The following is a 26990-nucleotide window of genomic DNA, read 5'->3' on the forward strand; positions in this document are numbered from 1 at the left end:
GGGCCGGTCAGGTGCAGAGGTCAAAGAGGTGCCCAAAACACATAGGCTTCAATGTAGAGAAGGGGGTGCCCCGGTTCCGGTCTGCCAGCAGGTAAGTACCCGCGTCTTCGGAGGGCAGACCAGGGGGGTTTTGTAGGGCACCGAGGGGGACACAAGCTCACACAAAAAGTACACCCTCAGCGGCACTGGGGCGGCCGGGTGCAGTGTGCAAACATGCGTCGGGTTTCCAATAGAATTCAATGGGAGACCAAGGGGTCTCTTCAGCGGTGCAGGCAGGCAAGGGGGGGGCTCCTCGGGGTAGCCACCACCTGGGCAAGGGAGAGGGCCTCCTGGGGGTCACTCCTGCACTGAAGTTCCGATCCTTCAGGTGCTGGGGGCTGCGGGTGCAGGGTCTTTTCCAGCCGTCGGGATTTTTAGAGTCAGGCAGTCGCGGTCAGGGGGAGCCTCGGGATTCCCTCTGCAGGCGTCGCTGTGGGGGCTCAGGGGGGACAACTTTGGTTACTCACAGTCTCGGAGTCGCCGGAGGGTCCTCCCTGAGGTGTTGGTTCTCCACCAGTCGAGTCGGGGTCGCCGGGTGCAGTGTTGCAAGTCTCACGCTTCTTGCGGGGATTGCAGGGGTCTTTAAATCTGCTCCTCTGGATACAAAGTTGCAGTCTTTGTTGAACAGGGCCGCTGTTCTCTGGAGTTTCTTGTCTTTTCTTGAAGCAGGGCAGTCCTCTGAGGCGTCAGAGGTCGCTGGTCGTTTGGAAAGCGTCGCTGGAGCAGGCTTCTTTGGAAGGCAGGAGACAGGCTGGTAGGTCTGGGGCCAAAGCAGTTGGTGTCTTCTTTTCTTCCTCTGCAGGGGTCTTTCAGCTCGGCAGTCCTCTTCTTCTTGTTAGTTGCAGGAATCTAAATTCTTAGGTTCAGGGGAGCCCTTAAATACTAAATTTAAGGGCGTGTTTAGGTCTGGGGGGTTAGTAGCCAATGGCTACTAGCCCTGAGGGTGGGTACACCCTCTTTGTGCCTCCTCCCAAGGGGAGGGGGTCACATCCCTAATCCTATTGGGGAATCCTCCATCTGCTAGATGGAGGATTTCTAAAAGTTAGAGTCACTTCAGCTCAGGGCACCTTAGGGGCTGTCCTGACTGGCCAGTGACTCCTCCTTGTTATTCTCATTCTTTCCCCCGGCCTTGCCGCCAAAAAGTGGGGCCGTGGCCGGAGGGGGCGGGCAACTCCACTAGCTGGAGTGCCCTGTGGTGCTGGAACAAAGGGGGTGAGCCTTTGAGGCTCACCGCCAGGTGTTACAGCTCCTGCCTGGGGGAGGTGTTAGCATCTCCACCCAGTGCAGGCTTTGTTACTGGCCTCAGAGTGACAAAGTCACTCTCCCCATGGGGCCAGCAACATGTCTCGGTTGTGGCAGGCTGCTGGAACCAGTCAGCCTACACAGATAGTCGGTTAAGGTTTCAGGGGGCACCTCTAAGGTGCCCTCTGGGGTGTATTTTACAATAAAATGTACACTGGCATCAGTGTGCATTTATTGTGCTGAGAAGTTTGATACCAAACTTCCCAGTTTTCAGTGTAGCCATTATGGTGCTGTGGAGTTCGTGTAAAACAGACTCCCAGACCATATACTCTTATGGCTACCCTGCACTTACAATGTCTAAGGTTTTGCTTAGACACTGTAGGGGCACAGTGCTCATGCACTGGTGCCCTCACCTATGGTATAGTGCACCCTGCCTTAGGGCTGTAAGGCCTGCTAGAGGGGTGACTTATCTATACTTGCATAGGCAGTGAGAGGCTGGCATGGCACCCTGAGGGGAGTGCCATGTCGACTTACTCGTTTTGTTCTCACCAGCACACACAAGCTGGCAAGCAGTGTGTCTGTGCTGAGTGAGGGGTCTCCAGGGTGGCATAAGACATGCTGCAGCCCTTAGAGACCTTCCTTGGCATCAGGGCCCTTGGTACCAGGGGTACCATTTACAAGGGACTTATCTGGATGCCAGGGTGTGCCAATTGTGGATACAAAAGTACAGGTTAGGGAAAGAACACTGGTGCCGGGGCCTGGTTAGCAGGCCTCAGCACACTTTCAATTCAAAACATAGCATCAGCAAAGGCAAAAAGTCAGGGGGTAACCATGCCAAGGAGGCATTTCCTTACACTCCCTCAATGTGAATTTTTAGTTTGTAACCTCTGTCGGGTGGGGAGACACGCCTGGTCACTGTTTCGGCTTCAAGGAAGTTTTTAGTTGCTGTCACATCCAGAACCTGTTGAAGATTCTGGTCAACTATTGTGACCTCTGCCACTCTGTGTAGTAGAGTCACTGCCCATGTCCTGTTGTTCAGTAATGTTCTCAATAAGTGTGGCATGTTTAGCCAAAATTGCTGCAACCTTTTTATTTTTTAATTGTTTTGGAAGTTTCTGTTCCTTTTTCTTGAATCATCGAAGAGTGTTGTGACTCCTTTTTCAGTTTCACGTACTCGTTTCAGTGGTCTGACGCCCTCCTCTCTCACCTAGTTTGTTGGGCGAGTCCTGAAAGGAACGATATGGGTGCGCATCAGTATACTGATATCTGTCAGTAGTTTTTAAAGCTTCCTGACTTCTGATATTATATCTTTTTTCTGAGGTCTCTGAATGTGGATATTCTCCTCTTTGTTTTAGTTTATCTTTGTTATTTTTCAGTTTATCCTAATGTTTTTTAGAACCCTCTTACGCTTGCTTGGTATTATTCTTACTGGATTTACCTTGTAATTCTGGTTTACCTAGTCTGGCTCCCAGAAGGTCTCAACCTATACTGGTATAAGTGTCAGTGATAATTATTGGGAGTTCACATTCCTGATGTTGTGGAGGAACATCTCTGAGCCGTTGGCGTACTGCCAGTGCTACTGCTTCCCCTTTAATATTACTTGCCCATTAATTGTATTTCCATATCCAGGGCAGGGGATGTCCTGTACTTATTTTGAATATGTTTTACTTTGTTTCTGGAAGGTGTGCAAGTGTCAGTGTACCGTGTGTGGTAGTGTAAATACTGTGCCCCAGGTGGCACTCTTATCTACTGAGGGAACCATCCCAAAGGGCAAACACATTGTGAGAATTCTATGTTTATCTTGGGGTCCCGTATGGGGAACACTGCTTCCAGCGCTTTTACTTTTTGTGCCATCCAAAAAGAAATTTCCTCACGTTTGGTGAGAACCTTACCCATTATTGAATGCACGATCGCTGGGTTTAACCTGGTTGTAGCTAAATGTGGTGCCTCTTTAGCAGCCCTCGCTGGTGCGGTATTTAAGGTCCTCATTATGAATTGAATTAATCATCTACTAAATGATTGTATAAGTGGTGTATATCCGCTACAAGCATGTTTTGTACATCGGGATGTAGTGTATATGTGGCAAATTCTGGCCATATAAATCCACCATTACTTAGGGGACCTAATCTAACATTTGTATAATGTGTGGCAGGGTGCCTTGAAACCAGTTCTGGTGTTCTTTATAAAAAAGTGGTATTCCTAAATATGCATATGCTCTGTATTGTACAGGTACGTTTACTACTGTGTAATTATGAAAATGGTTGCATCTTCTGCTGGAAAGGTGACCCAGGAATAAAAAATGTTTCATCTGTACACATCAGTGCGTCTACCACAAACTTTACACCTCATCAGTGAGCCCATGAGTTAATGAATGTTGTGTGAGAGGGTTGGCTCATATTTACCCGTTGAGACAGAAACAACAATTTGGGGAATTCTTTTAAGGTCCAAGCTTGGACAACCTGCAGACTAAGCTAGGTACTACCTATTTAGCTAATGAGGATTTTTCCCTATTACTACAGACGTCTCCATATAAGGTAATTAAGGTACCGTTAGCATGAAAGAGAGAGGTACTCAGGAGGTCCATCAAATTTTACCTGACCAAACACTGGTGGCGCCATGTCATAGGAACTCTTACCTTGTGGGTAAGACTGCTTAGTTTAGGACCGCAGCACCGCCGAGTGTGGGTGACTGATTCAGTTCCACACTGACTGGAAGCTGTCGGACAGACTTCGCCGACTAGCTAGCAGCACCTCACCGAAGCCTAGAAAATAAAAGGTAATTTGTGGCAGCCTAGAAACATGACACTGACTGCTCATGGAACTCGTGGTTAACAGATCATACCCCTTTCTCTCAGTTACACAAAGTCTCACACATGCTAAGGCAGACATTTAGATGCAGAGTAAGTTTCCATATTTATTGAAGCAATTGCATCCGATGGAAAAAAAAAAACATGAGCTATGATTATTAGGAAGATGAAACATTTCATAGTAATGATTGTGACCATTAGAGTAAAAAAATATATAAAAAGCTCCACCATCCTGATCTAATCAAAAGAGCTAGTGATTCCTATATACACTCTGATGTCTAAATCTGAGAGCATAGTGGTGTTAGCTCTTCTGCCTGTCTGGTCTAAGGAAGGAACCCCAACCTCATACCTAAAAGGTGGCCAAGGGTCTGCCTGTTGTCTGCTGGCAATCCTCCTGGTTGACTGGAAAGATGTGGCCAGGATCAGCGAAGCTGTCAACGAAGTGGTGTACACGCTCAAACGGCCATGGCTGGAATGCCGGCTACCCTCTTTAGGCCTATGCAGTGTTTTATATAGCAAAACATGTCGTGTTCTAAGAACAGGCCTAAAGTGATGATATGTCTATGGTTGAGGGTTGATTCCGTAACTCTTGGAGTGACAATACTTAGTAAAGTTATCATGTATACAACATGACAGCCTTGAGCTTGGCAAATAGTGAAATGTGTGCAAAGGACTGATAAATGTAAAACACAAATTACTTAGACTTCTCAGAAAGACAGCTGATTAAAATATAAAAAGAAACAAGCTAAAAAGCGAACTGTGCTAAATATAACAGAATGAATACATAAATAAAATGTGTATGTGGGAAAAAGAGCACAGGATACAGGCCTAGAGCCAAAATAAGGGTGCTCAATCTAGGCACTGAAGGGAACCCACAAAACCGCACTTCACCAGCTGTGCAGTGCGTCAGGTACCCGACCTGTCTAGCACCTCAACACCCCAGGGCAGGTAAAACCGAACTGCCAGTGGTTTTTGTGCCCCTGACCCCCCTAGTGCAGTAAGAGCTAAAGGAACACCCCTGAAATACTGTTGCAAGTATCTGTATACAGTACATGTTCTTTTTCCATTGAAAAGCATTACCGTGTAAAAGCGCATTTATGTGATTTACTTACCTCGCTTTGCAAAGTAATATTCTGAACAGGACTTGCCTAATTCTGAAGATTTTTGATGTCTAAAATGATATAAAATTGTCGGTAATTTTCTAAAATTGGTCTTGAGTTTCTTCTTGAGTGTGTGTCTCATTTATTGACTCTGTGTGTTCAGCAAATGCTTAGCACTACAGTCTGATAAGCCTAAACTGCTGGGCCATAGTACAACGAAACAGAGCGTTTAGGGTTATTACTTTAACCTCTGTCAACTAATAAGGGTTGCCTGTACTATCTCCATAGGGTACCCATACACTGGTACAGTGGTACACTGCATTGATAGCCAGCTTGCTACAGGATGCAGCATATTAAGACTCACTAGGGAGTTGCTTACCTTATTGCTTTGGGGAGTGTTTAGCAGTTTATCAGGTTATGTAACTCATTGTCCTTGGAATATGTTTACAGCGTTATTTGCTGTTGACAAAAGAGAACAAACAGTGTATTGGTGTGAGAAACACCACAGCTTATTTGAAAGGAGAATAAGTATATTGAGGGACAATATTACTCTCAAAGCAGTAAATAGTGAGGATTATCTTGATAAGATGAAGAGTAATGTTTAATGTGTCCTCACCACATAAGTTCTGGGACGAAGATAGACGAGGAGGCAGTGGCTTGATCATTGAGGGTAATTTTCATTATTTCATGACCCAGTCTTCCTTAAAGACTCTCCCTTCTAATGCTGATAGCTTTGGTGTTACTTACAGGACATGCTCTTACTCTGATGTTGAATTATTGATCTAATGAAAGTTAGAGCAAATACTTTCAACCCATGAAGTGTGTTGGAAGTCTTTGTATTGTTTTAAAAATGTGTCTTGTTGCAAACTGTCTCACCAAGCATAGCCTGGCAAAAGGAATATGGGAGAGGAGGTAATGTAGGATGATGTGATATTTTTTGCAGTAGGCGTGAGCTAGATGTTTTCAGTTAGAAAGAATACTGCACTTTAGAACATTTTAAATGGAAAACATGCACTATCAATGCAACTAACTCCTCCCTAGATTTTTCAGGATGTTTAAATTGTAGAATTTGTGCAAGCATACCCAGTGTGTAGATCTCCAATACCAAGCTGAAATGTAATACTTTAACACTTTTAATCTATGTTCTCTCGTTTTTAATCAGGTAACCTTCGTTCTGCTCTTAATGATGCAATTGCAGCAAGGAAACATAACCCCAAACATCTTAAAGCAGTTGTAAGAGGTAAGAATACCACAGATGCATAGAAGCTGTATTATATATTGAGGATTAATATTAAACTTAGTGTTGTAAGAAAGCAACAATTGAATAGAATTTATGACGAGGGCAAGCCTTTTCCATGACTGAGTTAGCAATTACATTTAAATGCTGGAATTTTGCTGCGTCCTCCATTGAACGAGGGAAGTAGGTTAAACAATGTCCCATGTCACATTTATGACTTACACCAAGCAGTGGTGTTTGAATTTAGGCTATGTGGCAGAAGTGTTTGCTATCACTAACCAGTATGTGTTACTTGTAAGAACATTTGGGATTCATTTGTGAGCAATACATCCCTTTAACAGCACTGAAGCTTTAAAGTTTAGAAATGTTGTATCCTTTATTGTGAGAATGTGCTTAACGAATGCAATACAGAGGTATGAACTTTTTTACACTGGAGAGTGAACCTCCCAAACCTTTTCCCGCCAGCACCTTCCCAGTGCATCATAACCAATAAATATCCCAGGCAAATCGGATCTAAACAGAGCTACAAGGGCAAACCAGCAAAAGTAAAGGCATATTGACAAGGGGAAACATGTAAAAAAATAAGTAACCATTCCCAACGGAGAACACATAGCATATGACTATTATCAGAGATAAACATCAAGGGTTATCAGGTGGATCTTACCAAATAGGACTCATGAAGAGAGTCTAGGGTCCCCCAAAAGTAACCCTGAAGGTGTGGAAATGTTCAGGATTTGATGAGGGGGCGGCAATTTATCATGGCCGTTGGCAGCCGAATCCAAACCATCATAGTGTGTGCTCTAGCCCAGCTCCTCACTCCCCCCAAATTTTTTCAGTACAGCATCCAAGCTTTGATGTCCAGAGGGAACATCATAATTAGTAGGGTCTTATTTTGAGACTTGGCCAAATCTCGCCTCTGTGCGCCGCATGGTCCAATTACCAGCATTGAGATGTCTGTAGCCTGTTTGTCAAAATAGGATAGAAACTATTCAAGATCTTCTGGATCTACAAATTCTGAGTCTGCAATTTATCTTAAGCAACTTAGTAGTCCGCTCCAGGAAGCCATAACAGATGATAACATTTCCAAAAGTTTTTTCGCAGTGTCCGGAGTTTCTTCTGGCATATTATGGTATCATGGAAAAAGTCAGCTCCAATATGGATCCCGGTGTTTTTATGTATAAAAGAGCCATTGTGACATTTAGCCGCAGCGATTGCTATTGCATTGGTTAAACAGAGTTACGTTTAGTACTCTTTTTATGCACCAACAGTATTGTTGCTATACTGTGCTGTTTTAGATTGGGTCCTCTCCTCTATGCTATGTACTGTAAATGTTCTACCATCACCTATTTCCCAATTGGATATAGTTGTATGTCCTCTATATTTTCCACCTGGTTCTACTACTGCACCTTTGGCAGTACACTGCACGTATCTGGCCGCCTGCTCATCCTCCACCTGGCCACGTCCTCACCTACTGATATGTGTGATATATATATATATAGGGATTGGGTGGGTAGAGTCATTAGCAGTCGCTTTTTGTCAGACACCCACAATGCTCCCAACCCCGAAGAGGTGAGGAGATGCTTTTCTCTTCCTCAGATCCTTCTCCCATAACGATCTGAAGATGTGGATGGACCCGTTTGGGTCACTACATATTTGTAAGGTTCAAAACACTGTACCAGTTCCTAATAATGGGATTCATATATGTCCACAATCATGAGCCTCTTTTTTTTCTTATCTCTATCTAGAACTCTGACAGAATTTGGCAGTAAAAAGTGATAATGGGAGGGGACTGGAATCTAGGGTTGGACCCATATCTGGATTGGTTGGCACCCTTAGACAAGACCAATGCTCGAGATAAGGGCTATCCTGCAGGATATTCTACAGGGCCATAGCCTATTTGACTCATGGTGTCTGACATACCCACAAGATAAGGAAAACACTTTCCTTCCTTGTGTACGTGGGTCTTGTTCAAGGAAAAATGACTTCTTGATGGACCAACCCCCATTAGTCCTCTTAGACTGCACGATAGGAGAAGGGGCGATTGCTGACCATGCCCCTTTAGTCTTTGAGATAGATTTGCAGTAAATCTCACCCACCTCCAAATGCCAGAGATTGAATCCCTCCCATTATCAAATGTTGGAGAACAAATGTATGACTCCCCGTTGCTAGTACTTGATGGACAATAAATCCCCTACTTACTCACCTCATGTTCTTTGGGCTGCAGGGAAGCTACCTTAATAGGGAACCTTATGAGGGATTCGGCAGTGCGAAAATGGAAGGTTCGGGAGAGGCAGGTCCAACTAGAAGACTAGGTATATAACCTCACTAGTAGCTATACAGGCGACCTCACGCTGGGCCTCTTACGCCAGCTTTAGATGGCTGAGTGTGACCTAAACTCCCTATTTCACAACACAGGCTGACTACACTTAATGGTGCCATTTTAGGCACAGCTATGAGCAGGGGGAAAAGGTGGGCAGACTTCTGGTGGTGCAGTTACACCAAGAGGACGTCAGTCAAGCCATATCAGCAGTGTGTGATGAACCAGGAAGATTGGTGACACATCTGGTGGAGATTGAGAACACTTTTGCTCACTTTCTTGGCACCCTTTAATGCATGGAGGTGCCGGATAACCTTGTATGTGAACAAGAGTATTTCAATGACCTCTAACTTCCTACTTTGTTAGAGGTCAGAAATCTGTTCTTAGAGGAGGAGATCTTGGAGGCTATTACAGGTCTATCTAGCCATAAATCACCGGCGGACAATGGCTTGCTGAACGAATTCTATAATCTCAACATGCAATTCATGGCACCCTACTTCATAAACTCTTTAAGGAGTCTGTAGACTCTTGCACATTGCATCTCGAGTTTAATAAGTCACTTACTAGCCTAATTTTAAAACCAGACAAATACCCCACCGGGTGTGCAAGTTATCGCTTCATATCGCTGATCACTACAGACATAAAGATACTTGCGAAGATCTTAATGACCCGACTTAAAAGGATCATCCCAAGCCTGATCCATTCTTTACAATTGGGCTTTGTACATGGTCGCTCCTCTATTAGCAGTGTCAGGCCTACCCAATCATTTTACAAGTTCATGATTACCTCTCAGCTGATCCTTGGAGTTTTACCAACCATACATACAAAATATTGTGCCAAGGCCAGCAAGAGACATTGGGGGAAAAAAATAAGGTTCTCCATTAAATTCTCGCCATTGTAAACAGCATCTTTTGTTGAGGTTCATTGGAAATGCTTGGATGAGCCTCTGGATCTTAATTTCCAGAAGCATGGTCATCTTTGCTTTAAAGTGTACATGACTCCTTTTATTTGAAGCTCTAGACCACCCAACTCAGTAACGGCATCTTAAAAATCCCAATCGCCCGCCATTCGAAACAGTTACACCCTGGCACAGTGATTCCCTGCCATTTAAATTCACATATTCTGCCATGAACAATAGGGACAAGTGTCCGGGGTCTACTACCCACCGCAAATTGAAAAATGGTTTCCAACAGTCACACACATGAACCTTTTCCCTCCAATAAGAGAGTATTATCAGTGAGGGAAATTACATACTTGATTAATGCAACCTAAAGTTGTCGTTTTGTTAGGTGGCTTCTCCAGTGTTGGTTTTACTACTAATAGCTTAATTGGGTGATGTAAACTTTGAAAATCATCTATTAGAATTGGTAAAATCCTATCATTTCAATGTTTTAACTATTTTACTCTGCTCCCTTTCCTCTGACTGTGCGTATCTGGTTTTTTAAAACTTTACCTCATTTAAAAAAAAAAAATCCTTTCTGGCTTTTTAAGGTCAGAACAGCAAGCAGAAGGGTAAGATTGGTTGATTACTTTAGCTAAGAGTGAGCTCACAGGCACATTGTAAAGTATTTGAATTTCACAGCTATCCGTTAAATATTTAACTGCTGTTGGGAAATGATTACCGTTTTAATGTTTACTAAGTTAACATCCTTGATTCAAGATATGAACCATCCATATTCGTTCAGAGTGAGGAAGTACTCTGGTTATGTCTGACGTTAACCACAAATTCGTTTTTCCAATTATTTTTTTTAAATACATTAATATGCATACTTATAAACAATGCATTTCAGTCAGCCATCTTCATCCTTTGGTATAAAGGTTTCATTCACGTTTTGCTTCTGCCCACCAGCACATGACGTAACGAGTCACCCCACTTCAGCCATTGGCTCGCTTCACAGTGAGAGTCCAATTTTGGGCTGGGGGACTGGTCGGCCAATGTGTATTTTTTGGCGCATATATATTCTTTTTCTTTTAACTTTTTATTTTGTTTTGGCTAGGGCTTTATAGCTTACATGACACTGGTACCAGGTCCTCACTGTTTCTTGCAGCATGTTGTATTCTTTGCGGGTCCTCACAGGCACATTGTAATGTATTTGAATTTCACCACCTTCAGCCCCGCTCCGCACAGCAACGTTTACCGCATCACCTCTTGCGTTTGCCTTGGCTGGAGGTAATTATTCCTTGTGTGTTTTTCAGTCCACATACTTCTGATTTGCTCCTCCAGCTTTTCCACTTCCCCACACCCTGCACTCTTGGCAGGTTCCTCCTCCGCTACTTCTGCCAGAGAATCCGACTTCCTAAGTGGTGCTTACTCGCTCTGTCCGAACACGCTTTCATTGGTGGTATTCTTGTCCCAGTTGTCCCAGTTCCTGTTCACCCTAAAAGCAGGCCTCATTTACAAGTGGGGGATTCTTATTCTCAGATTTTATGGCGCAATGTACAACAAAGGAATATTAGTTAACCTTTCCGTTATGGCCACCAAACGCAAGCCAAGAGGCGGTTCCTTAATGAACACGGCAAACGTCATCTTTCATTGAAGGTCCTAATTGTTAAAGAGTGTATGTAAGAGAGGCCTCGATTTGTTCAAATTGAATCTGTACTTATCCTTCAGTGTCTGCTCTGCTGTTCAGTCCTGATTCCATTTTGTTCCTCCTAGATGCTGAGGCAATTGTGTTCCTGTCACACGTCCCTTTAGTTCTACGAATAATTATCCATCCTCTTTGACCATAGGAATTCCCTTATTCAGTTCGGTTTGTAGCATCTTCCAGAAGTGTTTTACACTACGTGGTGCTCGTTTTTTCCACTGAAACTGGTCACTCTTCACTTTGGATTTTTTTGTTTTTCGGGACCCTGTTGTACTTTAAAGTAACCAGTGGGCTAAAGAGCAATACTATTCTTCATCCTCGAATGAAGAAGGGCACAGTCACCTAGGTAATATCTCCTGTGAGCAGTGACTTTTGACGGGTTACTGTTATGTAAAAAGGAAAGGGGGAGGGTCACAATAGTGCCATTTCCGATTCGAATTCCAATGGGATTCCTCGCTCCTTATTATAGAAAAAAATGGTTCGGTGGAGTTACATCAAATTTGGCATGCAGGTAAAATGTTATTCAGGTATGAGCCTTTGCCTGGTGAGGTGTAAATCTGTCCAATAGTTTCAGAGAAATTAGCATTTAAAAAGGAGCTTGAGTAGGGCGTGGAGAGGTTACATTTTGGAAATACATCTGGACATTTTGTTAAAATGTTTTGATACAGAGAAAACAAACAGTACAGTACAGCTTCGAAAAACATGAGATGGCTAGAGGAACATATTGCAAAGCTGCACAGAATATGCTGCATCTGAATGACTTGAGTATATAGGTGTTGACCGGTGTCGTGGCCTATTTGCAAACTGTCCTCAACAATGTCACTAACAGGTTGAGGTTCAGCATACCGCTAATCATTTTATTATCAATATGTAGTCAAACATTTGCCCCCAGTATTTCCAGTATTTCAGCACTGGGCGACACAACCAGGCCACATGCAGAAAATCGGCTTTTTCAACACGACAAAGGGGACAACTGTGAGTCCTACCTGGGTCTATCTTATCTAGCATGTCCGGGGTGTAGTATGCTCGACATAAAAATGTACAGTGGAACAGCGTGTGTTTGTGACTGGAGGAGACTAATCGAGTTTGAAACAGCAGTATTATTTCCACATAGTATTTGTGAGTTCCACCCCCAAGTCATTCTCTCACAGCCGTTTTTGGCACATGGCGGATACACTCCTTTGATTGGAGACCAAAGAGTACAATCTAGGCACTCACCTAGTAGCATCCCGCAATTTAATTAATTTGAGTTAGTGGGATTAACTCTTGTGGCTCGCAGAGGACTCGAGGCAGCTTTTGTGAGCCGTGGGCCTGAACCTTTAATATGAGAAAAGGTCTAGAGCATATCTGCATGACTTATTTGTGGAGTTTGACAAAATGTTATTCCCCTCCCCCATTAGACATTTTGGGTTCACTGATCGATAGTCAGATCAACAAAACCTAAACAATAGGATTGGGTGGCTGCAACACTGGGAAATAATTTTGGGCTGCCACTACAGTCTCCACTTCCTGGGGAAAAAGTGAAACTGTTGAGGATAAGCACAACGTGCCCCATAGCTGATGTGGGGGTGGGCGTAAAGGGACTCCCCGTAGGAAAGTACCATCTTGCCTGGCATGTTACCCCCATTTTCACTGTATGTATGTTTGTTTTTGCCTATGTGTCACTGGGATCCTGCCAGGCAGGAACCCAGTGCTCATAATGTATGCCCTGTTTGTGTTCACTGCGTGGTGCCTAACTGTATCACTGAGGCTCTGCTAACCAGAACCTCAGTGTTTATGCTCTCTTTTTGCTTTAAAACTGTCACTGCAGGCTAGTGACTAGTTTTACCAATTCTCATTGGCACACTGGAACACCCTTATAGTTCCCTTGTATATGGTACCTAGGTACCCAGGGTATTGGGGTTCCAGGAGATCCCTATGGGTTGCAGCATTTCTTTTGCCACCTATAGGGAGCTCAGAAAATTCTTACACAGACTGCCACTGCAGCCTGAGCGAAATAACATCCACATTATTTCACAGCCATTTTTCACTGCACATAAGTAACTTGTAAGTCACCTATATGTCTAACCCTCACTTGCTGAAGGTTAGGTGCCAAGTTACTTAGTGTGTGGGCACCCTGGCACTATCCAAGGTGCTCCCACATTGTTCAGGGAAAATTCCCCGTCTCCACTGCAGCTGCTGCTGCTGCCAACCCCTCAGACAGGTTTCTGCCCCCTGGGGCCTGGGCAGCCCAGTCCCAGGAAGGCAGAACAAAGGATTTCCTCTGAGAGAGGGTGTTACACCCTCTCCCTTTGGAAATAGGTGTGAAGGGCTGGAGAGGAGTAGCCCCCCCCAGCCTCTGGAAATGCTTTGATGGGCACAGATGGTGCCCATCTCTGCATAAGCCAGTCTACACCGGTTCAGGAATCCCCCAGCCCTTCTCTGGCACGAAACTGGACAAAGGAAAAGGGAGTGGCCACTCCCCTGACTTGCATCTCCCAGGGGAGGTGCCAGAGCTCCTCCAGTGTGTCCCAGCCTGCTGCCATCTTGGATTCAGAGGTGTTGGGGCACAATGGACAGCTCTGAGTGGCCAGTGCCAGCAGGTGACATCAGAGACCCCTCCTGATAGGTGCGTACCTCTTTCAGTAGCCAAGCCTCCTTTCTTAGTAGCCAAACCTCCTTTTTGGCTATTTAGGGTCTCTCCTCTGGGCTGTTCCTCAGATAACGAATGCAAGAGCTCACCAGAGTTCCTCTGCACTTCCTTCTTTGACTTCTGCCAAGGATCGACCGCTGACTGCTCCAGGACACCTGCAAAACCGCAACAAAGTAGCAAGACGACTACCAGCAACATTGTAGCTCCTCATCCTGCCAGCATTCTCGACTGTTTCCTAGTGGTGCATGCTCTGAGGGCTGTCTGCCTTCAGCCTGCACTGGAAGCGAAGAAGAAATCTCCAGTGGGTCGACAGAATCTTCCCCCTGCCAACACAGGCACCAAACGTCTGCATCACCGGTCCTCTGGGTCCCCTCTCATCCTGACGAGCGTGGTCCCTAGTACACAGGAGCTGGGTCCAAGTGTCTCCCACAGTCCAGTGGCCCTTCTGTCCAAATTTGGTGGAGGTAAGGCCTTGCCTCCCCACTCCAAACAGCACACCTGTGTACTGCGTGATTTGCAGCTGCTCGGGCTTCTGTGCACTTTTCCAGGACTTCCTTTGTGCACAGCCTAGCCTGGGTCCCCAGCACTCCGTCCTGCATTGCCCAACTCTCTGAGTTGGACTCTGACGTCATGGGACCCTCCTTTGTGACTCTGAGTCGACTGCTGTCCTCAGATCTTCTAAGTGCTTGTTCCAGTACTTCTGTGGGTGCTGCCTGCTTCTGTGGGGGCTCTCTGAGTTGCTGAGCGCCCCCTCTGTCTCCTCCTCCAAGGGGCGACATCCTGGTCCTTCTTGGTCCCCAGCAGCACCCAAAATCCTCAACCGCGACTCTTGCAGCTAGCAAGGCTTGTTTGCGGTATTTCTGCGTGGAAACACTTCTGCAACCTCCAGCACGCCGTGGGACATCTTCTCACCAAAGGGGAAGTTCCTGGCACCATCCGTTGTTGCAGAATCTTCGGCTTCTTCCACCCAGAGGCAGCCCTTTTGCCCCTTCATCCGGGGTTTAGTAGGCTCCTGCCCCCCCGGACACTTCCGTGACTCTTGGACTTGGTCCCCTTCTTCTATAGGTCCTCAGGTCCAGGAATCCGTTTTCAGTGCTTTGGTAGCAGTTGTGGTCCTTCCAGAATCCCCTATCACGCCTATACTATCTTTCTGGGGTAGTAGCATAACTTTACTCCTACTTTTCTGGGTCTTGGGGTGCAGTATTTTAGACACCCTTACTGTTTTCTTACAGTCCCTGCGACCCTCTACAACCTCCCATAGGCCTGGGGTCCATTTGTGATTCGCATTCCACTTTTGGAGTATATGGTTTGTGTTGCCCCTAGGCCTATATCTACCCATTGCATCCTATTGTGATTCTACATTGTTTACACTACTTTTCTAACTGTTACTTACCTGTTTTGGGTTTGTGTACATATAATTTGTGTATATTACTTACCTCCTAAGTGAGGGTATCCTCTGAGATTCTTTTGGCATATTGTCACTAAAATAAAGTACCTTTATTTTTAGTAACTCTGAGTATTGTGTTTTCTTGTGATATAGTGCTATATGATATAAGTGGTATAGTAGGAGCTTTGCATGTCTCCTAGTTCAGCCTAAGCTGCTTTGCCATAGCTACCTCTAACAGCCTAAGCTTCTAGAAACACCTCTATTCTACTAATAAGGGATAACTGGACCTGGCACAAGGTGTAAGTACCACAAGGTACCCACTATAAGCCAGGCCAGCCTCCTACACTGCCCGGTTTAATTTTTTTAACAAAATTCAATAATGTCAGGACCAGTAAATATCTCCGTAAAGCATTCATACTTGTCTCAGACATAATGTTAAGGTTAATGTTACATGTAATTTCATCTGTAAGATGAATTAAAATATTTGTAACTAGATCTGTTTCATTAAGGTAAGGTCATTAGAACTGCACTTAATGTGCGAGTAATGGTCTTCCTGGTTGTTGTGAGAGTTAGCGATTGTGCTGGATTATGGCCAGGGTCTCCGTCCAGGGGTAACTGGAGCCGCCATGATGGTATCCTCCTTTACTGACAGTAGCATGGAGCTTTCCTTTCTAAAAGGTCAGGTATAAGGACTGTAGCTGCGGAGATCACTGTGCCTATGGATGCATCCGGGAACAGTGTCTTCCATTAAAGCACTGCTCCTAGCACTCCCCTTCGTAGGTTTACATCATGATGGTCTGAAATCATGGAGCCATAGCATCAACATATGTAGTGCCCATGCACAGGGTCAGAAAGGGAGTATTTGCTGAAATTGCACCATCATATATATATATATATATATATATATATATATATATATATATATATATATATATTGGATATATATATATATATATATATATATATATATATATATATATATATATTGGATATATATATATAGATTAATGTATGAGCTGTACACACTCCAGACCAGAAACATGAAGAGGCAACCACAGCCCGTCTTCTGTATAAACAGGAGTTTGGAGCCGTTCTTAGGCTGCACACTGACATAAATTGCATTAATTGTACAGCCCCAGCACCACCAACTTGAACGTACATCCGTACTGAAAAAACTTATGGGTTTAAGTTGCTGAAACGTGTCAACCTGGCTGTTATTTTCCATAAATTAGTACTTATTGCAGCCTTTTGAATACCTGGGCTTTGGTTTCCAGGCTCAAGTTTCATATTCGATGTACAAAGGATCCATCATAAGCATCTGAGTTGGATCAAATTACATTTCTAAAGCCAAAGCACCTTACTTTCCTAGGCCATCGAGTATGCCATGCTGATTCTGATGCTTTTCAAGGCCTGGAGTATGTTTCCTAAAATATAGATGGAAAGAAGGCATGACCAACGGCTCCCCCTTATTACATTCATTTTGGCTTTTATACTGAACATTCCTTCTATCACCTTTTGCATGTTTGATTTAATGCCCTAAGTCGCCAAGGGAATGCCCTGACGCTGCTCACTGTGCCACTAGAACCAAGTTAAACCCAACTGAAGAAGCCCAGTGAGGCCGAAACCAGTCTTGGGTTGCTTGTGTTTTGGTTCAGAGAGGACCTCTTTGGGCTGGCCTGTTCCTATTGGAGCAGGAGCAGGACTGATTTTCACATGTCTTATTTGAGGTGGTATGCTGGGCAAAAGAACAATGACATCATTTTCCAGTCCTGAATTTTTCTTTTGCAACCTAATGGGAGTTTTTGTTTTGGTTGGTTTCAAAAGTACTAATAAGACATGAAAACTATTACTTGAAGATGAAAAGGCCAGGACTGAAACCTAACGTTGCTGATGACAAGAAGTGTTTTGGTAGACCTTCTGTTAAGCTACTGATTCTACAGTCTCTTTGTTGTTGTTTCTGGTCCTTTCAATATATGAACATTTGTGCACCTTTCTCACAGATACCAATTAATCTGCAGCAGCAAAGGTTAATTCATGCAGCATATGTAACTGAATGACAAGTGCACAATAAGTGCAGTCATAAATTCTAGTATCTCAAGTTACATCATTGTGGTGTTAAATAAGTTCCTCTGTTGATGCTGCTCAACAACAGATCTGTAAAACACCAAAGGCGTTACATGGACGACTACGTTCTCCTGCAGCACCATTAAGACATTTCCTCAAACAACACATTTTTCAATGCCCTTCTGAAATGCAAATGTTAGTCTTTTTCTGAATACTTCAAAGGAGTACCAGTAAATTCTTACTAGCCGATCTCAGAACTGTGGTGCAGCAGTATAACCTGAATGATTGTTCAGATAAAATCAAAGTGACTTACAAACATTGATCAAATTAAATTCTGAAGCCACTTATCAGCAAACATCGTCTTGTATTAATCACTAGGTACACAGACACCTCAAATCAGTACCGTGGCAAGAATGCAAGAATGAGCGACCTCTGACATGTTTTAGGTCAAGAGCTCGCCCCCCCACGTCCGCAGCACCACCTTGCTGTCTCGTGTCCCTGACCCCCGCCCACGCTGCTGCTAGCGTGTTCACGGCCCTCCTCCACCCGCAGGCATCCTCCTGCGCCTCATCCCTGGTGTCTAGTGGGCTTCTGGTAAGCGTCGCTAGACCCGTGTGCACTGTGCCGTTTTCGCCGTATCTGTGAGTGTATTTCGTTTTTCTGCACCTTGCCTCTCCTTGCGCTCTTGCCCCCATTTGTGCCTTTTCAGATTGCTGTATTCCGCTTGTGCATTGTGCTGTTTACCGTATTTGTGACTGTATTTCGTATTTTGTGAATTGCCTTTTTGTGCCTTGTGCTTTTCTTCATATTTGTGCCTTTTTCCGCTTTTTCTCCCCTTGGGCGCTCCCCCTTGCCGCTTTCCCCTTGCCGCTGCCTCCCTGCGGCCTCGCGCCCCCATTCGCCGCTCCCTCCCGCCTCCCAGCTGCTCCTCCCTCCCCCCTCCCTTCTTAATGGCTGGCGCTGCGTGTCGAGGGTGAGCGGCCTCTGACCTGTTTTAGGTCAAGAGCTCCCCCCCCCCCACGTCCGCAGCACCACCTTGCTGTCTCGTGTCCCTGACCCCCGCCCACGCTGCTGCTAGCATGTTCGAGGCCCTCCTCCAGCCGCAGGCATCCTCCTGCGCCTCATCCCTGGTGTCTAGTGGGCTTCTGGTAAGCGTTGCTAGACCCGTGTGCACTGTGCCGTTTTCACCGTATCTGTGAATGTATTTTGTTTTTCTGCACCTTGCCTCTCCTTGCGCTCTTGCCCCCATTTGTGCCTTTTCAGATTGCTGTATTCCGCTTGTGCATTGTGCCGTTTACCATATTTGTGACTGTATTTCGTATTTTGTGAATTGCCTTTTTGTGCCTTGTGCTTTTCTTCATATTTGTGCCTTTTTCCGCTTTTTCGCCCCTTGGGCGCTCCCCCTTGCCGCTGCCTCCATGCGGCCCGCCCCCCTCGCGCCCCCATTCGCCGCTCCCTCCCGCCTCCCAGCTGCTCCTCCCTCCCCCCTCCCTTCTTAATGGCTGGCGCTGCGTGTCGAGGGTGAGCGACCTCTGACCTGTTTTAGGTCCAGAGCTCGCCCCCCCACGTCCGCAGCACCACCTTGCTGTCTCGTGTCCCTGACCCCCGCCCATGCTGCTGCTAGCGTGTTCGAGGCCCTCCTCCACCCGCAGGCATCCTCCTGCGCCTCATCCCTGGTGTCTAGTGGGCTTCTGGTAAGCGTCACTAGACCCGTGTGCACTGTGCCGTTTTCGCCGTATCTGTGAGTGTATTTCGTTTTCCTGCACCTTGCCTCCTTGCGCTCTTGCCCCCATTTGTGCCCTTTCAGATTGCTGTATTCCGCTTGTGCATTGTGCCGTTTACCGTATTTGTGACTGTATTTCGTGTTTTGTGAATTGCCTTTTTGTGCCTTGTGCTTTTCTTCATATTTGTGCCTTTTCCCGCTTTTTTCGCCCCTTGGGCGCTCCCCCTTGCCGCTTTCCCCTTGCTGCTGCCTCCCTGCGGCCCCGCCCCCCTGGCGCCCCCATTCGCCGCTCCCTCCGCCTCCCTTCTTAATGGTTGGCGCGCCAGAGACAAGCCCGTCTGCGCCTGGACCGCGCCCAGCGCCACCCCCCCTGGTTCACACGCCCCCCCGCACCTCCAGACGTCGCTACTCGGCCAGCGAACTCCTCGCCCTAAACCCCGGTCCCTCCACAGCGTGCCTCCAGGCCACACGAAGCACAACAAAGGTCCCTTCTCCTGCCGCGCCTGCAACTTCACCTGCAACATAACAAGGAAACCTGCAACAACCAACACCAACCACCTCCACTCCATACTCCTCCACACATGCTCCGCACAAAAGCACGCCATCGAGCTCTGGGACCTGCTCGACACCACCGCCCCAGACGTAGCCTTCCTGACCGAAATCTGGTGGAACGACTCCTCAGCCCCTGACATCGCCATAGCCATCCCTGACGGCTACAAGATCACCAGAAGAGATCGCACCAACGGAATCGGAGGAGGAATAGCCATCGCCCACAAATCCACCCTCAAAATCCACACCCACACGGACGACACCCCCAAGACAGCTGAACACCTGCACTTCCGGATCCACACTGACCCCAACACCACCCTCAGGGGAACGCTCATCTACTGACCCCCAGGACCTCGAGCCCCCTTCAGCGACACCATTGCCGACCTCACGAGCACCCACGCCCTCGCCTCTACGGATTACATCCTCCTCGGAGACCTCAATTTCCACCTGGAGAACAACGACGACGCCAACACCGCATCGCTGACCGACAACCTCTCCAACCTCGGACTCAGACAACTGGTCAACACACCCACCCACATCGCCGGCCACACGCTCGATCCTATCTTCTCCGCAAGCAACCACGTCACCTTCAGCCACACCACCGAACTCCACTGGACCGACCACCACTGCGTCCACTTCACATTCAAGAAACACACCGAACACCACTGCACCCCACTACCTCCTCACCGCCGCTGGAGCAAAGTCACCGAAGACCAACTGACCAGCACCCTCACCCAGAACCCGCCTACCGACCCCACTGACCCGGACACCGCCACCATCAACCTACGACGGTGGATCTACGACTGTGCCAACACCCTCGCACCACTCAAGAGGCCCACCGTCAACCAAGAAAAGAAAAAAGCCGCCTGGTTCACTGACGAACTCATCACCTCCGAACGCACCTGCCAGAAACTAAAGAAAAAATGGCTCCTCGAACGCACTCCTAACAGCCTGGCAACCCACAAGGAAGCCACCCGCAAGCACCACCAACTTATCCGACTCGCCAAACGCTCCCACTTCACAGAACGCCTAAACAACAACGCACACGACAGCAAAGAACTCTTCTGCATCGTGAAAGAGCTCTCCAACCCCAGCGCCAACGTCAACGACATCCCACCATCCCAAGAACTGTCCACCTTCTTCCACCAGAAGATCGCCGACATCCACGACAGCCTCAACACCACGCCTCTGCCAGACCCCACCCCGACAACCCCTCCTGCGCCAACCTCCTTACCGCCTGGACCCACGTAAACGACGCCAAACCTTGCAAGATCATGAACTCCATCCACCCTGGATCCCCTTCAGACCCTTGCCCACACCACGTGTACAATAAAGCCGACTCTACCATCGCCCCAACTTCGAAAGGTCATCAACTTATCCTTCGAAACCGCGACTTTCCCAGACAGCTGGAAGCACGCCGAAATTCACGCCCTCCTCAAGAAACCCAAGGCAGACCCAAACGACCTAAAAAACTTCCGCCCGATCTCCCTCCTCCCCTCCCAGCGAAGGTCATCGAGAAGATCGTCAATGCTCAGCTCACCCACCACCTCGAGGACAACTCCATTCTGGACCCCTCCCAGTCCGGCTTCAGTCGCAACCACAGCACCGAGACTGCTCTCCTCGCCGCCACAGATGACATCAGACAACAAATGGACAACGGCGAAACATCTGCCCTCATCCTCCTGGACCTCTCCGCAGCCTTTGACACGGTCTGCCACCGCACCCTACTAACACGCCTCTACAAAGCCGGAATACGAGAAAGAGCCCTCAACTGGATCTCCTCTTTTCTCTCCGGCAGAACCGAGAGTCCGACTCGCACCCTTCCGCTCCAAAGCCACCAACATCATCTGCGGCGTACCCCAAGGCTCCTCTCTAAGCCCGACGCTGTTCAACATCTACATGGCCCCCCTCGCACAACTGGCCCGTCAGCACAACCTTAGCATTCTGTCCTACGCCGACGACACCCAGCTCATCCTCTCCCTCACCAAAGACCCTCACACCGCCAAAGCCAACCTCCACGAGGGAATGAAATCCATCGCCGAGTGGATGAGAAATAGCCGCCTGAAGTTGAACTCCGACAAGACGGAAGTCCTCATCCTCGGACGCACCCCCTCGGCCAGGGACGACTCCTGGTGGCCCACCGCGCTGGAACCCCCCCCCCCCAACGCCAGCCACCCACGCACGCAACCTTGGCTTCGTCCTCGACTCCGCCCTCACCATGTCCAAGCAGGTCAATGCAGTTTCCTCCTCCTGCTACAACACCCTCTGCATGCTCCGTAGAATCTACAAATGGATCCCGACGGAAACCAGAAAAACGGTGACCCAGGCCCTCGTCAGCAGTAGACTAGACTACGGCAACGCACTCTGCACAGGCATCCCAGCAAAGGACATCCGACGACTCCAACACATCCAAAACGCCTCCGCCCGACTGGTCCTCGACGTACCCCGCAGATGCCTCATCTCCCACCACCTGAAAGACCTCCACTGGCTCCCCGTGGACAAGAGGATCACCTTCAAGCTCCTCACCCACAAGGCACTCTACAACGCCGGACCCGCCTACCTGAACAACAGACTCAACTTCTACGTCCCCTCCCGCCAACTCCGCTCTGCCAACCTCTTCCTCGCCATCGTCCCCCACTTCCAACGCAAGACCTCCGGCGGCAGATCCTTCTCCTACCTCGCCGTCAAGACCTGAAACACCCTCCCGACTCCCCTGCGGCAGACCCAGGACCTTCTCACCTTCAGGAGACTCCTCAAGACCTGGCTCTTCGACCAATAGCAGCTCCCCCCCTTTGCCCCCCCCCCCCCCTCAGCGCCTTGAAACCCTAACGGGTACGTAGCGCGCTTTACAAATATCTTGATTGATTGAATGTTAATACCAATTCGCAACATCAACATCACTCTCCCTACTCAACACATGAACATATCTCTCTCTCTCTCGTACACATTCATCGTCCTAACATAAGCTATCACTACATCATGGGGCGTTCTCCACTATGTGAGTTTTGTTATAGCCACCTCAAGTACAATGTTTGGCTCACAAAAAATAACTGAAGTAACACCACCACCAGAGGCAGAAAAAGGGCATAGCAAGCCACTAGCCAGTCAACAGCAGATGCATCTCAGGCCCCCAAAGACTTGAACCCCCATATGCATTTCAGCAGTTACTCATGGCCAGCAGCAAACCCTCAATACCAGTTTGCAAAGACCTGGCATGGCTGGACAATACATGATAAATATAATATTACAAAGAAAAATAAACTCAGTAGACCCTGGACAGTTGGCTAGAGCTCAGCCTGCTATGTCACAGGTGTCTGAGGTGATGCCTAAAACATTTCCTGTAGTATACTTGGGGGAGATTAAGGAGCTATCTGCTAAATAAAATTCCATCTTGGAGGAAGCTGCTGCAGTCAGTAGTCAGGAGTCGAAGTTGCAGTGGGACGGTGTCTCATGATTGACAGAAGGAGAGGAGGACATGTCAACATCATTGTGTGTTGTAATGGAATCGTTGGCCTGGCTAATCCCTCTGCCACCTATGGATGATGCTGCAGCATGGCACTTGCAGTGACTCTGAGTAAACCGTTCCCCAAAAGAATGAACAATAATTGCCATCTCACCCCCACACTGTGGAGACACAATCAATCCTGTTTATCATTCAGGTCCACGATTCCCTAGGGAAGTTAGGCTGGGACATCACACTCACTTGCTGCTGTTCTATGTTACTTACCTTTCGTTCTCGACAGTGGTAGCCAATACTTAAGCTACCCTTCTCCCCTAACACTGATTAATGTTTTCAGCCAATGAAACTGAATGCAAGTCCTCCATAACTAAACACAACTCAAGCAATAGTCACCATGTTCCTGTCATAAGCCTGTACAAATTAAACTCCTCTCTCTCCCATTCCTATGCATTTACATTTTCAGCTTAGTGGTATGCCCTTGGTGGCTAATATGATTCACTGCTGACTATGTTTTCAGTCTCAGGATATGAATCTTAAATATTACCAAAAGAAGGCCATTATCAAATTGTTCTACTGTTATCTGCATTGTTAAGTTATGAAAATATAATCTGGGTTTGGTAAATATCTTAACACACAAAATGTACTATGAAGCATATTTATATTGTTTCTTTTATTATGTAGGTGCATTGTGTCACTTGGAACTGAAGCATTTCAGTGAAGCAATAGCCTGGTGTGACGAGGGGCTTGTAATCGATCCACACGAAAAAAATCTTCTGGAAACAAGAGGTAGAGCTGACAAACTAAAGGTGAGGACGGAAGTGTCTATTACTCTAGAGATCGGCTCAGGAGCATTTAGCAATTTGCAAGTATTTTGTGTCCCACTGAGAATCATAGATATATTCTAAAGTGAGCTGGCAAGATAGCTCCGTGGACAACTATGTGATGAGAGTATTGTAACACATATAGTACAAATGTTTTTTAGTTCTGTGAGGGGTTGATAGAATTGTTGTCACTGCCAGTGCAGTGCTTTCCCGCCAACAGAAACCCCGGCCACCCCAGGACCTACTTAATGATGGCCGCAGTGGGACCACAAAGCGGGCGCGCTAAAAGCAAGCCCATCTGCGCCTGGACAGGGGTCAGCGCCACAACCCCTAGCCCTCCAGCCCCCAAAGATACAGCATTGGCAAGCTCCACACCCTCAACCCCAGACAGCGCAACAAAAGCTGCCACTGGACCGACCCACGTTCCTCTGCACCCACTGCCAATTCACCTGCCACATCACACACACTAGCTCCACCCCAAACACACCTCAGACACCACCTGAACAAAAACACCAACTCACATGCACCATTCTCAACACAGGCTCACTATGACTATACATCACCGAGATTTGGGACCTCATCTCCACCCTCACACCAGATGTCCTCTTCCTCACTGAGACTAGGCTCAGCCCTACTTCAGCGCCTGACATAGGCACTGCAGAACCAAAGGATACAAGATCACCCGCAGCAAACCACATCAGCAAGCCTGGAGGAGTGATCGACATTATACACAAGGAATCCATCCAATGTACCACTGTTGCGGGGTAATTGAAAATGCTCTTAAGACTCAAAATTGACCACCAGACTCCTTTTACAGTTCCAAAGACAGTATTTACTAACTGTCGCGACAAGGAGAAAAACACTGCGGACTCCACCTCAGCCCTGCACAACCTGCCTCTATGGTTTTTTCTCAAATGCCTGTTCACAGATTTCCTTACAATACTTTTACACATGATCAATAATAGATAACTTGCAAGTTTACAGATTAAAATGGGTAAAACAAACAAAAAAATATGTGACCCCATAACCCTGAATTCCTAAGTTAAGTCATTACTCGCTCTTTATTATACTTTCGACAAAGGTTTATGATTGAGCATTCTCTGACCTATGAATGCGTACGTGCTCTTTCGTAAATATAATTTCTTTGAAGTGTGTGTTGATATTGTGTGGGCGGGATTTCTGAGTGTTCGAAATTTGGTTTCTTTCCCTGCATCCATTATAAGTTGTGACCTGTGTGCTTTGGGCTAATTCAGTTATGTACCCAATGACTAATCAGCCTGCAATCTGCTCGTAGGCATGGAGGGTGTGCTGAGACTCGTGTGCTGATTTCGTAAATATTTGCAGGTTGGTTAGACATGAGGTGGCCTTTAACAGATGCCCGACCCTGTCATGTTCCTCATTCCACTACATCCTTGAATGAACCTTTCACCTTGCTTCTGTCAGTGTGGAGGCTAGGCCTGAACTGTTTTTTGATTGTGAACAGCAGTGTAGCTTCTACTTGTGCTTTATGCTGCGCAGTGTTTTCATGTTTCATATTTACAGTAGTGCGCTGACACGCTCTCAACCAGCCCGCTATGAACAAAGGTGAACCTACTAGTGTGACCCCCCCCCCTTTACACTGCAAACAGTGCTCCTAACAGGACTGTGAGTGTGCCTGGAGTTTCTCTGATCTTCCCTGGGTTCCTCCTGACCCACCTCAGTAGCTACATTTCTTTTTCTAGCACTGGAGGGTCAGAGTCTACTTCTTCATCCTCCTCCACCCGGCTACCAGCATGTTTCTGGTCATCCTGGAGGAACAGGCCTAGAAGTCTTGTTGGGATTTCCCCCAGCCTTCTGCTTCCTCTGAGCACACATCTCCCTAAGTTATTGGAAAGTCAGGTTCTCATAGGGAGAATCCATGGCCTTAGAGGTGTGCTCTGCTGAAGAGATGTCAGCTAGCTAAAGTGGTGTAGATTCCCTAACTACTCTAACAAAGACTCCCCAAAGAAGTTTGGGGTAAGGGCTACGCCTTGACCCCTAGCTTACCCAGACCTAAGAGACTTTTTCCCGGATACTAGGTAAAGTGTGCACCCTTAGTCCGTAAGTGGTCTTTCCTCTGGAAAGTACCAAGTGACAGAGTGGTAAGGCAATTGCAAGTGCTTATCCCATCGCTGCCACCAGTGTAGGAAGCTGGCCTGGTGTGTGGTGGGTACCTGAGGTACTTACATCTTATACCAGGTCCAGGTATCCCCTATTAGTGTAGTGTAGGCAGTGTCTAGAGACAGACTCTCTAGAGGTAGCTGTGGATGAGCAGCCAAGGCTTATCTAGGAGACATGCAAAGCTTATGCAATACCAGTCTAGTCAAACAGCACTTACACACATGAAAGAAAACACTCAGTGTTACGAAAATAAAGGGTCTTTATTACATTACAGTAAACCAGTACCATAACACTAGATAGGCAACCCTCCAAAAAAAGGTTAGTAAATACACTAAATATGTGCATTAGTTATCAGAAATAGGCTTAGAAAGTGATAGAAAACAATAAAAATGCAGTTAGACAATAGTAACCCTAGGGGGAGCCCAAATCATATGCTAAAAAAATGGAATGCGAAGACAGAACCCCCACCTAGGTAAGTGGAATGTGTAGAGGGGAGCTGGGGGTACTAGGAAACCCCAAACGTAAGTACCACAGTGCCCCTTAGCGACCAGGGGGAAAGGCGTAAATGACTAGCTTTTCCCCAAACCACCCAAAAGGAAGAAAATGAAGAAAACGCAACACCTGGACAAGACCGCAAGAAACCAGCGGTGGGTTCATGAAGTGGAAGACTTGTGGAAGAAGGGGGGGAAGTCCAGAAGTCACAGAAGAGTCCAGGAGAAGTAGGAGCAACTACACACCCAGCTGTGGATGCAGGAGTTGGGCGACGGTAGGAAGAAGACGGTCAGGAATGCAGCCCTGGAGCAAGTGATGAGTTCCTGGAGGATGCTGTCAGCGTCCTACGCCAGATGGATGTTTGCAGTTGGTTAGTGACGAGCAGTGAAGCAAAAGT

General features: G+C 46.9%; 1 protein-coding gene across 1 annotated transcript in view; it reads left to right on the forward strand.

Annotated features, from left to right (window-relative positions):
• The window catches only part of TTC4 (tetratricopeptide repeat domain 4), a 170017-nt gene that overhangs the window by 66732 nt on the left and 76295 nt on the right, over positions 1–26990 (forward strand). Inside the window, exons 4-5 of the mRNA XM_069232620.1 lie at positions 6350–6427; positions 23823–23947. Of these exons, the coding sequence (XP_069088721.1) occupies positions 6350–6427; positions 23823–23947 (203 nt within the window). The remainder of the gene's footprint in view (positions 1–6349; positions 6428–23822; positions 23948–26990) is intronic.

Source organism: Pleurodeles waltl, chromosome 4_2 (genome assembly GCF_031143425.1).
Source record: "Pleurodeles waltl isolate 20211129_DDA chromosome 4_2, aPleWal1.hap1.20221129, whole genome shotgun sequence".
Classification (NCBI taxonomy): Eukaryota; Metazoa; Chordata; class Amphibia; order Caudata; family Salamandridae; genus Pleurodeles; species Pleurodeles waltl.